Here is a 14429-nt window from a genome sequence, read left to right on the forward strand (position 1 = left end):
TTTTAACCGAATTTCTGAGAGAGAAGTGCATAATGGGAGCAAAAACTGCAAACTCACATTAATTGTATGACATCATATTTATGTTTCATAAATAAATCGCAGTTACGGAGATTAAAACACAGCGTATTCCTTCTCAGGTATTCAGCTCCATCGTAACGTGCGAAAAATTGAATTCTACCACTTTGGCTTTCAGTGACTCCTATCATATCTGCATTTGCGAATAGGATTAAACTTTGAGTGCGGTGTGCATTGGTGACAATGAAAACTTGTGTCGTGCCGGGACTCGAACGCGGATCTCTCACTTTACGCTGGCGGTCGCCTCGACCGTCTGTGCCACGTGAGCATTGTCCCCAATGCACAATGGAGACATGGTTTAGTCATATTCGCAAATGCGAATATGATTCCACATTTCGTACTGTTGACCACCGCTGCACACGTGTTGCACCAGACACGCATGCATATTGAAGGACACTGCACAACACATTAGAACAACACATGCACGGCAGTTTAGTACTTGTACCTTTATCACTGCGTGAAGAGTTTGACAGAGCACTGAAAGACCTCAGTCGAAAAAAGGCCCCCGGAGTAGACAACATTCCATTGGAACTACTGACGGCCTTGGGAGAGCCAGTCCTGACAAAACTCTACCATCTGGTGAGCAAGATGTATGAGACAGGCGAAATACCCTCAGACTTCAAGAAGAATATAATAATTCCAATCCCAAAGAAAGCAGGTGTTGACAGATGTGAAAATTACCGAACAATCAGTTTAATAAGCCACAGCTGCAAAATACTAACACGAATTCTTTACAGACAAATGGAAAAACTAGTAGACGCCAACCTCGGGGAAGATCAGTTTGGATTCCGTAGAAATACTGGAACACGTGAGGCAATACTGACCTTACGACTTATCTTAGAAGAAAGATTAAGGAAAGCCAAACCTACGTTTCTAGCATTTGTAGACTTAGAGAAAGCTTTTGACAATGTTGACTGGAATACTCTCTTTCAAATTCTAAAGGTGGCAGGGGTAAAATACAGGGAGCGAAAGGCTATTTACAATTTGTACAGAAACCAGATGGCAGTTATAAGAGTCGAGGGACATGAAAGGGAAGCAGCGGTGGGGAAGGGAGTAAGACAGGGTTGTAGCCTCTCCCCGATGTTATTCAATCTGTATATTGAGCAAGCAGTAAAGGAAACAAAAGTAAATTTCGGAGTAGGTATTAAAATCCATGGAGAAGAAATTAAAACATTGAGGTTTGCCGATGACATTGTAATTCTGTCAGAGACAACAAAGGACTTGGAAGAGCAGTTGAACGGAATGGATGGTATCTTGAAGGGAGGATATAAGATGAACATCAACAAAAGCAAAACGAGGATAATGGAATGTAGTGGAGTTAAGTCGGGTGATGCTGAGGGAATTAGATTAGGAAATGAGACACTTAAAGTAGTAAAGGAGTTTTGCTATTTGGGGAGCAAAATAACTGATGATGGTCGAAGTAGAGAGGATATAAAATGTAGACTGGCAATGGCAAGGAAAGCGTTTCTGAAGAAGAGAAATTTGTTAACATCGAGTATAGATTTAAGTGTCAGGAAGCCATTTCTGAAAGTATTTGTATGGAGTGTAGCCATGTATGGAAGTGAAACATGGACAGTAAATAGTTTGGACAAGAAGAGAATAGAAGCATTCGAAATGTGGTGCTACAGAAGAATGCTGAAGATTAGATGGGTAGATCACATATCTAATGAGGAAGTATTGAATAGGATTGGGGAGAAGAGAAGTTTGTGGCACAACTTGACCAGAAGAAGGGATCGGTTGGTAGGACATGTTCTGAGGCATCAAGGGATCACCAATTTAGTATTGGAGGGCAGCGTGGAGGGTAAAAATCGTAGGGGGAGACCAAGAGATGAATACACTAAGCAGATTCTGAAGGATGTAGGTTGCAGTAGGTACTGGGAGATGAAGAAGCTTGCACAGGATAGAGTAGCATGGAGAGCTGCATCAAACCAGTCTCAGGACTGAAGACCACAACAACAACAACCTTTATCACGAGTGTAACAATATGTTACCTTACAACTGTTATCATTATGATGGAAACAGCCTATTTGATGGCTTACATTGATGATTCTGCCAGAAACAAAACCAAAGACAAGCGTGAACAATGCGCTGTTGTAGCCTGATATCGAAGAGTCTGGTCCGCATTGAACGGTTTCATCAACAGAACGTACCAGTGATTGAACATTTCGCGCTACAATTATCTGGGCTGGTGTGAAGGTACTTTCCTTGCAGTGCAGGTGCAAGGGCAGTTGCAATAAGGGCTGATTGTGTTACAGATTAATTTACGTCCACACACTCGCCAGAAGCGATGATCTGTGTCTGAAGATTATTATGTAGTGCTGGGACTCACCTTGCGTGCAAGCACGACTGGGACCGTAACATCAGAAACGAAAGAAGAATCAAAACGGTAGAAGTTCTGACAAGGAGTGGATGGTAACACTGGATATCGCGGGAAAAAGTAAAGATAGAAGAATGAAATTAATAATGAACAATAATCCACTCGTTTAGAGATAGATCAAACACGGAGCAGAAATATCAGTGATCCGTACAAAACACATAAAAACGAATGTAAGAAGCGAGAGTGAAGAAAACCACTCACACCGACCGGTATCTGAAAGGTACCAGCTACCATCACCCAAAGCAGAAACGCTCTATACTGAGTACAATGGTACATTGTGCGGAGCTCGTATCAAGAGCTGGTAACCAGTGAAACGAGCTCAACCAGGTACGCAACGTATTGAAGGAGAACGGCTGCATTAACCGACAGATTTGCAAAGCCATCTTTCTGGAGAAACATTAGCAAGGACACACCTGAAGGGCAGTGAAAAATCTTTGGTTTTTGCCGTTCTGTGGCTCAGTAACAGGAAATAGTAACCGGTTCCCTAAAGGCACATAAAATCGTTTCGGTCTTCGGGGCTCCAGCCAAAAATTCGACAGCTCATGAGCCCTCTGAAACACAATGTAAGCCTTCCAACGCAAGGCGTGTATACAATGCCGTCTAGTTGTGGGCACATTTACGTCGGATACACTGTGCGTACCACTAAACAGCGCCTTGTGGAACACGAGAGGTGCTACCGCCTGCGGTATCCTGAGAAACCACCGACAGCAGGAAACAGAAAATGTACACTGAATTGCATTCGACAAGACATCTGTCATTAAACGGATCAGTAGTTTCTGGAGTAGCGTCATAAAAGACTGACAACACAATTAATAAACACTCAGCTCTGCAGCTAAACACAGCTTGGAACACAGCCACTGGAAGGCTCAAGCGGGCTCGCAACGATAAAATTACCATATAAGGCACCGCAGTGAGTAGCAGTGTTTTCGCAGAAGGTAGCTTGGCCACATAAGGGCAGCAGCAGCGCGCACTCGACAGTCAGTGCTCCGCCAATACACTCATGCTCATAAATTAAGGATAATTGCAGAATGCGGTGCCACACAACGTGGCACTAGACAAAACTGGCGCTAATAGCATAGTAACATATGGAACACACACGACACAGATCTGTAAGTCCACGGTATTGGTGATAAGTTGAGAAAACCGCTTGGAAACACATGTGCTACAAAACGCCACTGTTTCCTGCGCAAGTACCCCCACATCAATATGAGATATGATCACAATACACACGTACACAGGACGCACAACGGGTTGATATACTCTGGATCAGGTAGTCGAGCAGCTGCTGGGGTATAGCCTCCCATTCTTGCACTAGTGCCTGTCGGAGCTCCTGAAGAGTCCTAGGGGTTTTCAGACGTGTAGCAATAGGTCGATCAAGAGGGGGTTTAGGTCTGGAGAACAGGCAGGCCGCTCCATTCGCCTGATATCTTCTGTACCGATGTACTCCTTCACGATGGCAGCTCAGTGGCGCCGTGCGTTATCATCCATCAGGAGGTAGGTGGGACCCACTGAAAAGGCGGACATACTGGTGCAAAATGACGTCCCAATACACCTGACCTCTTACAGTTCCTCTGTTAAAGACATGCAGGGGTGTATGTGCATCAATCATAACCCATCACACACCATCAAACCACGACCTCCATATAGGTCAGATTCAAGGACATTAAGGGGTTGGTATCTGGTTCCTGGTTCACGCCAGATGAAAACCCGGCCGGAATCACTGTTCAGACTACACCTGGACGTCCGTGAACATAATCTGGGACCACTGTTCCAGTGACCATGTACTGTGTGTGTTCTTGACACCAGGCTTTACGGGCTCTCCTTTGACCAGGGGTCAGGGGAATGCACCTTGCAGGTCTCCGGGAGAATAAACCATGTCTGTTCAGTCGTCTGGAGACTGTGTGTCTGGAGACAGCTGTACCGGCGGCTGCGGTAAGGTCCCGAGCAAGGCTACCTGCAGTACTCCGTGGCCGACTGTGGGCACTGAAGGTGAGATATCGGTCTTCTTGTGGTGTTGTACACTATGGACGTCCGTACTGTAGCGCCTGTACACGTTCCTGACTGCTGGAATAGTTGCCATAATCTTGAGATCACACTTTGTGGCACGCAGAGGACCCGTGATACGACCTGCTGTGTTTGACTAGCCTCCAGTCGCCCTAATACTCTACCCCTCATAACGTCATCAATATGTGCTCTTCCAGCCATTTTCAACACACCATTAGCACGTCTGAACGCGTCTGCACACTTACTCGCTGCCCCGTACTCTGAAATGCATCAACATACCTCTGTGTATGTGGACTGCTGCCAGCGCCACCGAGCGCCGACCGCAGGTCAAATGAACACGCATGGTCATACCCCGAGGTCATTTAAACCCGCAAACCGCCCCACCAGAGCGTTGTTTCACCATGTATCAGCATTATCCTTAATTTATGAGCATGAGTGTAGTTCTCGGCTCGAAGCTCCTGGACATATAACCACGTGGCCCGGATGGAAGCTCGAGAAAATTTATCAAGGAAGAAAAGAGTAAAGAAACAGGAGAAGCCCTCTGTCAGAGTAGTTTCCCGTTCTTTCCATGAAAAATACTTTTTAAGGTTTTTCTAAACGTCGCTCTCGCGATGCTGCAACACATTGTTTTCCCCTACTCACCTACAGATACCGCCGACTCCAGCATGACGGCTACAGCGCCATCCACCAGCGACTCCGCCACGACGAACATCACGATCAGTGACGGAGTGAACACCATCGCCAACCTGCTGACGACGTGCATCACCACGCAGGCCAACTGCAGCGGGCGACGTCCGTACCTGCAACCAACGCATATCCGCTTGCTTCACAATTATTCCATTTCCCAGATTTTTTCTGTAAAATGCGTCAAGACAAAGGAATTGAAGACATTGCCTGCCATCATCGCCGTAATTATGCACTACCGGAAATTAAAATTGCTACAACAAGAACAAATGCAGATGATAAACGAGTATTCATACTAGAACTGACATGTGATTACATTTTCACGCAGTTTGGGTGCATATATCCTGAGAAATCAGTACCCAGAACAACACCTCTGGCCGTAACAACGGCCTTGATACGCCTGGGCATTGAGTCAAACACAGCTTGGATGGCGTGTACAGGTACAGCTGCCCATGCAGCTTCAACAGGACACCACAGTTCATCAGGAGTAGTGACTGGCGTATTGTGACGAGCCAGTTGCTCGGCCACCATTGACCAGACGTTTTCAATTGGTGAGAGATCTGGAGAATGTGCTGGCCAGGGCAGCAGTCGAACATTTTCTGTATCCAGAAAGGCCCGTACAGGATCTACTACATGCGGTCGTGCATTATCCTGCTGAAGTGTATGGTTTCGCAGGGATCGCATGAAGGGTAGAGCCACGGGTCGCAACACACCTGAAATGTAACGTCCACTGTTCAAAATCCCGTCATTGAGAACGAGAGGTGACCGAGACGTGTAACCAATGGCACCCCATACCATCACGCCGGGTGATACGCCAGTATGGCGAAGACGAATACACGCTTCCAAAGTGCGTTCACCGCGATGTCGCCAAACACGGTTGCGACCATCATGCTCCTGTAAACAGAACCTGGATTCGCCCGAAAAAATGACGTTTTGCCATTCTTGCAGCCAGGTTCGTCGTTGAGTACACCGTCGCAGGCGCTCCTGTCTGTGATGCAGCGTCAAGGGTAACCGCAGCCATGGTCTCCGAGCTCATAGTCCATGCTACTGCAAACGTCGTCGAACTGTTCGTGCAGATGGTTATTGTCTTGCAAACGTCCCCATCTGTTGACTCAGAGATCGAGACGTGGCTGCACGATCCGTTACAGCCATGCGGATAAGGTGCCTGTCATCTCGACTGCTAGTGATACGAGGCTGTTCGGATCCAGCACTGCGTTTCGTATTACCGTCCTGAATCCACCGATTCCATATTCTGCTAAAAGTCATTGGATATCGACCAACGGGAGTCTCAATGTCGCGATGCGATAATCCGCAATCGCGATACGCTACAATTCGACCTTTATCAAAGTCGGAAACGTGATGGTACGCATTTCTCCTCCTTACATGGAGCATCACAACAACGTTTCACCAGGCAATGCCGGTCAACTGCTGTTTGTGTATGAGAAATCGGTGGGAAACTTCCCTCATGTCAGAACGTTGTAGGTGTCGCCACTGGCGCCAACCTTGTGTGAATGCTCTGAAAAGCTAATCATTTGCGTATCACAGCATCTTCTTCCTGTCGGTTAAATTTCGCCTCTGTAGCACATCGTCTTCGTGGTGTAGTAATTTTAATGGCCAGTAGTTTATATCTGGTGTCTCGTCTTTCGGTTATTTTTATCCTGCAGCCATTATGAATCAAGACACAAAGGAATTAAAGACATGAGCTGTCAGGAAGAATTCATTTAAATGAATGGGAAAAGTTGAAAATTTGTGCCTGACCAGGATTCGAACCTCTGTCTCCTTCTTAATTTTTTTTATTATTAAACGCGAAGGTTAATACTGAAAGTTTTGGATCCGGTGGGGAGCGAACCAGGAACACACCACACGCTGCTACCTTACAGTTCTTGGACAATATTAATTTTTTTTCTTCTTTTGCTTGTAACGGCAAGAAAGAACGGACACAGGGTCAACTTAAGGCTGGGTGGAGACAAGGTGGGCAAGGGTCGCAGGCCGTGGCCTCCCTCCCCCCAGACTGTAACTGCGCTGGACTATCACATAGTACTGGCCATTTCTTTATTTATCTTTTATTTTTATTTATCTGAAATTACTTGCTACTCTAAAAAGTGTGGGACAAAATCCTACATGGCTTCCACCACTTAAAAAGAAAAAATTGTATCATTTTTAGTCTTACCGTGCAACAACTTTTTTTTCCATTACTTAAACAACAAAAAGTCTAACAGAGCCACAAAAATGAAATAAACTGTGTAAAGATACATCTGAAAGGGGACGGCAATGAGAATTCCACGACGACCGGTTAACTCACCACTTTTTTTGTCAATTTTACCAAAAACAAGGTAACAGGAATGAAACATTCCAACAGTAAAGGATTTCTACACATCATCCAACTTCTTGACGACTAATGACGAGATACAGCATATTCGCAAAAAGTGGACGGCAGTGTGGCAACCTATCCATTGGGCAGAAACCATATACTGGAAAAAGGCACAAGGTTCCGGGTCATAACCGCTCCCCATCACGTAATGAACATAGAGCCCGATATGCCACACAACTGTATTGTTCTCTGTTCTGGGGAACAAGTTTGAATCGGGACGCAGGAGAATGTCAGTGGAGATTGTCGCTTCCGTCCTCCTGGCAAGAAATGCCAATTGTCAGCAGAGCGAACTGCAATAACTGTGTTCGAATGCGACCAAGCGGTGACATAAACGTATTTGTTTCATGGCAACAACTGCATCAGTCCAATATGAAAAAGTCGAACGTTGATGGAGACAAGGTTATGAACGACTTGGTACCACGAGAACACAGGGGTAGGCTGACACTGGATCAAAGAACCTTCCATTCTGTGTCTGGTGATGGGGACTCCACAGAGGAAACGTGATTTGGAAACGTCCAGCGGCATACTAGCATTTTTACAGAGAGATCAGATTGGGTTCAAATGGCTCTGAGCACTATGGGACTCAACATCTGAGATCATCAGTCCCCTAGAACTACTTAAACCTAACTAACCTAAGGTCATCACACACATCCATGCCCTAGGCAGGATTCGAACCTGCGACCGTAGCGGTCGCGCGGTTCCAGACTGAAGCGCCTAGAACCTCAAGTAACAGACATAAAAAAAAGTTCACGAATATGCCTTAATTTATTATTTATCCTACCAACATCTATTGGCGGGGTTAAGCTCTTGGGTCGGAGACAGGCAAAAAGGCGAGCTGTAAGTCACTGGGGGACGCAAAGACACTTTAAAGTAGTGCGCCGAAGAAGTAAATCAGAAGCCTCATCCCGAACATCAGGGAGGCCAAAACCTCCCTCCAACAGGGGTCGCGCCATAGCCGGATAGCGCACTCGAAAAATAGCGTTTCGCCAGATAAACGTGCTAGATTATCGATGTAACTTTCGGGACATCATCGCAGGAAAGGCACAAATTTGGGCAACAAAATAAGATTTACACAACACGTAAGTTCCCACGGACTGAAAGTAAATAAGTAACGAGAGAGAGCGACGCGAGTGTTTAAGGATCGCTCGTTGAATCCAGTCCGCGACGGATGTCCAGTTTAACCCACCAATCTTCATCGGACAACAATCGATAACAATACCCAACGATCGATGGCGGGCGACCGCAAAAGCTCATGGAATCTCAACCGCGTCAGATCCCCGCACACTGCGTAATCAGTGTCTCCGGTCGTTAACCTGTGCTCTCGTAAGACGACAAAATGCATCCTACAGTCCTTGAGCATCGGTATGTCGTCATGAGTAGGAAGAAGCACCATAAAGCCAACGGCGCACGCGCGAACGATAAACGTTTCCCCCAATAACGACCTGCCATCCAGTCGAGCAGCTATGGGCCTCAGAAGAAGCGTGAGTAACGACATAGATAGCGGACTACACCTCGACACACTTCTATGGGGGGAGGGGGGGGGGGGGGGAAGACCACCGTTCACATCAGTAGACGCCTGAATGCCAGTAACTAGAGACGTGAACGTCCTTCGTGCAGCATCATTAAATCCAACAGCTGTCAACACTTGCTACAGAAAAACTTGACTAACCCCGTCACTCGCACGATTAAAATCAATGGAAAGTAGACCTCCCGTTAAAAGGACAGAGGAGGCAGTCGAGATCACGACATTCAGCAAGCGAGTACGACCCAAAAGACAGCTTTGATAACGCGCGACCACGCCAACGAGCAAAAACGACAGACGGCTGTTTATCGCCAGTGCGACTATTTTATGACTAAAATTGAGTAGCGTCCCGTCTTTTTGGTAATTAAAACAATTCTTCCGATCTTAATGGAGGGTGGGATGTAGACCCCTTGCACCATTTCATGCACCATATACGTTATCGTATCTCCTATCAGAGGTCAAATCCGAACATAAAATTCTTCGGGAAGAACATTCAAACCCGGCAGTGTGCGGGAAGGAGAATGAATTGCAATGTCATGAACGTAATCACGGTGAAAACCGCCAAAAATTCCTCATGGAGAGTTGGAGTAACAAGACTATCAAGGAGGAAGTAAAATCAGCAGGCCGTATTCCGTCATATTCCACTCCAGAGTAGAGATCAGAAAAATACTGAGAGAGTTTACGCATTATATCTGGTTGGGATGACCACTCGCTACCACCTACAGAACGAATGGTACTGAGACACTTCCTTGGAGGTAACGTTCGAAGCCGAATTAGATCATACACAGACGCCAACTCATACTGGAGAACCGAACGTGTCTGGGAAGCCAAACGAAGACCATCTAATTGCAGTATTTTGAGTTACGGGAGTTTCGCCGTCAGGTAACGACATTCATAATTCTCAGTGGGACGTCTCGAGCACAGTCATAAAGATCGCGAAGGACAGCATAATAAAATTCCCGAGAGTTCCTCATTTCATCCGCTTTAACGTTGCTAAATCGCATGAGTGCAGTGCAAAGCCGAGATGTGGCAGTGGCAGCCCACCATTCCATAAGCGAGGGATACCGCACTCGCAAACGGCTTGCTCGCCCCGCACGCGGCAGCGATGACGTCATCCAGAGAGGGGACCGCCAGAGATAACATATTTTACTGCCAAATATGGCGAGAAAGATGTACCCGCTGCGTGACGTGGTTAAGAGTCATTGAAACAACACAGTGAAATTGGCAGGAATTATTTCAGCTGACAAATGCTGAATACGTAGTGAAGCAGCCAAATGAAAGTGGTCCAGTCGACTGCTAGAAGTAGCTGTAAAGTATGTAAACCACACTATGGCCACATAAGCGTGATCTTTTCCAAATGTACGTTGACCAAAAAGTTGTTCTGGAGTCCAACACTTGATGTTAATGACACTTTTATTGCACACAGTTTTCTTATACCCCTGTCAGGATTCTTCACTACGCGATTGCAGTACAAATAACTTATATTATAGTTTGTTATCCACATCCTGTGTACAACAATTGTTCATTATAAACATTTATAAAATGTTTGTAACTTCTGTCCTGCTGTTTTACACTGAATATGCTAAACATTCAGTAATTCTATTTTCAACTTTTATTATATTTGACATGTACTTCTGGTCAATAAGTTGTCCTCACCTAAAGTACGTTTGTACTTCCAAGATGTAGTTCTCATTTTAATGAACAACAGGTCACATATTTCTTTTCACTTAAAACTGTGTTGTTAAATACTGTTATGTACATAACCAATATGTATTGATATTTTAGATAATTCATCTGTAACTCGATATCTACATTCCAGCTAATGTGTTTAAGTTTGTACATATGAAAGTACGTATTTTGTTTAGCAATCACTTTAATTGATTATGAGCAGAATTTTTTCTATATGCTTTGCAAAATGTACACTCAATGATTGAGCTCCTAATGCCTTTATCTTAAGGTTTACATTGTTTAAATAATGTTACTCATCGCTACCACTACTATACACATATGTTGTCAATATTCCTTCAAGCCCAATTTGAGTACATGGTTGGTTACACTGTTGTTATTTAGTCCCTCACCTTCATTATGATACTAGCACTACAGATATACTAAGCTTCTAGTTACGCACTGTAATGTAACTTCATTAACAGATGAAGATTTCCTGTAAATATAGTCGACATGTGACAGTACTACTATAACCTGGATGCATATGAACACTGAGTGATATTTCAACCCATTTAAGAGCACCGTATTTTAGCTTGTTTTAATGTTACAGGTGCGATTTCCATTACGTTTATGATATAATTGACGTTTGTTTATATGCTCATGCATTTCATTACATATATGCAATGAATACGATACTGTTTAACATTAGGGTTATAAAATGTTTCCTACCTCGCATTCTAACATCTATGTTATCTTATGCCTGGAGATAGAAACTTCGTTTTCTCTTTACATGTGAAACTATACCTAATATGTTATCCAAAGATAGTCCAGTCTTCTACATTACCAAGTAACATGTCATCGAGATATTTTTATACCATACAACAAAAATTTTCTTTTAAAGATCTTTGATGAACTTATCAACATCTTTTATAAAGTAAAATTTACGGTTCGGATCTTCTCTTCAATACTGCTCTGTGTGCATTTAGTATTTGTGTGTTTGCTTCAAAAGTCCTGTGTCATAAATCTACATTGATGGAATGCACTACAGATTTTTAGTAATGACTAATGCAATATGGTGGCTTACACCAATTTAACCCTGTAACTATTTATGTTATTTTGCACTTCTTTGTAAAGAACAGTTAACATTTTCTGAATACTACATACAATTATTTGTATCTTTTTGTAGTATCCATTAATATGGTCCAGGACTGAACCTGGAAGATATTTGGGTTTAATATAAAAGTTTCTGATGGTTCAATTATGTATTTTATACAAAATTTTGCAAGTTGAACGATGCACACAACAGTTACTGGATCAACAATATTTTTGTTGTTTACTACTTAACTCTAAAATTCCATTGTCTGGTGTACAACAAAAAAACTGACTGAGGTCGTCTCCCATTCCAATTTTGTCATTAATGTAAAGTTCTGCACCTGAATTGCAAATGGGTGACCAAGGATCCCGTGAACAGTTCCCATGCTCTGTCACCGAAATTTTCGTTCCATGACAACGCTGGGGGAGAAGGGAGGAGGGGGTAAGAGGGGGAGGGGGAAGACTACCTCAATCGGTAAAACGTTCTTCTTTTTTTTACTCCAGATGACAGAATTTTAGTGTTCAGAAATCAGTCGTGTAGGCAATAAAAATATTTTTGATTCAGCAGCTGTTGTGCGGCTACTGAAATTTACAAAATACAATTGTGGCTGCTCCACAAGAATTCGAAGAAAAAGTATAGTCAGAGAGTTAAATTTCAGCACTGGCTAGGAAGAAATAACGCGACACCCTGGGGCCCTGTTCTCGCCATGCACGCACTCATAAAACATTTGCGAGACAACTGGGGCGATTTTTCAGATTAGACCTGCTTCAGCCTGACCTCTCGGAATCAACTTCTCCTTTGCAGGAAGTCGTTTTCCTTCAAGTAAAGGTTCCTCCATACACGTAAACTGCATTTCATGGACGTACTGTGCATTATTCCTACCGCCACATGGTTGCATGAAGAGCTGGTGACCACTTCTGCTGGTTCTAGAATGAGATTTTCACTCTGCAGCAGAGTGTGCGCCGATATGAAACTTCCTGGCAGATTAAAACTGTGTGCCGGAGCGAGACTCGAACTCGGGACCTTTGCCTTTTGCGGGCAAGTGCTCTACCAACTGAGCCACCCTAGCATGACTCACGCCTCGTCCTCACAGCTTTACTTCTGCCAGTACCTCGTCTCCTACCTTCCAAACTTTACAGAAGCTCTCCTGCGATCCTTGCAGAACTATCACTCCTAAAAGAAAGGAAATTGCGGAGACATGCCTTAGCCACAGCATGGGGGACGTTTCCAGAATGAGATTTACACTCAAGCACATCCACCCAGGCTGTGGCAAAGCCATGTCTCCTCAATATCCTTTCTTTCAGGAGTGCTAGTTCTGCAAGATTCACAGGAGAGCTTCTGTAAAGTTTGGAAGGTAGGAGACGAGGTAGTGGCTTAAGTATAGCTGTGAGGACGGGGCGTGAGTCGTGCTTGGGTAGTTCAGTGGGTAGAGCACTTGCCCCCGGAAGGCAAAGGTCCAGAGTTCGAGTCTCGGTCCGGCACACAGTTTTAATCTGCCAGGAAGTTTCACTTCTGCTGGTTGTTTGTGAGCTTTCAACTCTGCGAATGCCAGCCCTCCAAATGGGTCGCTGCTCCCCTCAGTCATAAATAGCGCTCTGGTGTACTGGCGATTGCAGTGCCACTACCCATTCTTGTACTGACAGATAGGGATTGTTCATATCCTTTAACACCAAATGGTAACAGAAAATACAAAGGTAATAAGAACAGAAATATTTTTTTAATTACATGTCACCCATGTAGCCTAACAGCAGTCCCAGGACTGCTCCAATGTTCTGTGGATAGAACATGACGTCACTGACGATGTGCATGTCGTCGCAGACCCAGTTCATCTCTGACGGCACCGTCTGAGTGTACCACGTGTCGTCGTACTCCCAGCCGTGCTGGCAGGGCACCTCGGAAGCACCGTCCAGGGCGCTTCCGTTGTACATCAGGCACTTGCTGAATGTCCCTCCTTCCCTGTGTAACATACGTAGAACCTCATTATTAATGCATTTTACAACATAATCTGAAAACTATAGCACTGGATACAACTAGTAATCTAGGGCAAAATCCAGAAACCGTTTGAGAAATTTGGTTTGCACACTGTTGTATTGCCTGTCAAAAAACTAGAATCAGCCACAGGACACCAGAGAGAATTATCGTTTACTGATGCTCGTTCGCTCCCCTGTGTTTCGTGAGGTGCACTGGATTCATTCCACAGCTGTTTTCTACTGATAGGACTAGAGTGTAAGGAACCTCTTTTGGAAGACACCAATCAGTCCTACTATGTGGACTAAACAGTGAAAGACTTTACGTGGAAAAGGACAGTTACGAATTAAACTACTAGTACGTTAAATTTGCCTAATTTTCTGACAAAGTGAAGCACCAGCATGTTGATGAGGTACTCCCATGGCCAACGAGATACCCAATCTCCGCCTGACAGAACACACGTTGGGCAAGCTTGGATGTCAACTCTGTCCTCGTGCCAGAATCCAGGAGATAAATGGTTCAAATGGCTCTGAGCACTATGGGACTTAACGTCTGAGGTCATCAGTCCCCTAGAACTTAGAACTACTTAAACCTAACTAACCTAAGGACATCACATACATCCATCCCCAAGGCAGGCCAGGAGATAGAGGACGAGTTACAACACATGTAG

At 44.6% G+C, this 14429-nt stretch overlaps 1 protein-coding gene across 1 annotated transcript in view; it reads right to left on the reverse strand.

The window, feature by feature from the left end:
• LOC126176610 (solute carrier family 22 member 7-like) overlaps positions 1 to 14429 on the reverse strand; it is a 158346-nt gene that overhangs the window by 107988 nt on the left and 35929 nt on the right. Inside the window, exons 4-5 of the mRNA XM_049923770.1 lie at positions 13517 to 13747; positions 5103 to 5256 (exon numbers count right to left, since the gene is read on the reverse strand). Of these exons, the coding sequence (XP_049779727.1) occupies positions 5103 to 5256; positions 13517 to 13747 (385 nt within the window). The remainder of the gene's footprint in view (positions 1 to 5102; positions 5257 to 13516; positions 13748 to 14429) is intronic.

The sequence above is a fragment of the Schistocerca cancellata genome, chromosome 3, assembly GCF_023864275.1.
Source record: "Schistocerca cancellata isolate TAMUIC-IGC-003103 chromosome 3, iqSchCanc2.1, whole genome shotgun sequence".
Lineage (NCBI taxonomy): Eukaryota > Metazoa > Arthropoda > Insecta > Orthoptera > Acrididae > Schistocerca > Schistocerca cancellata.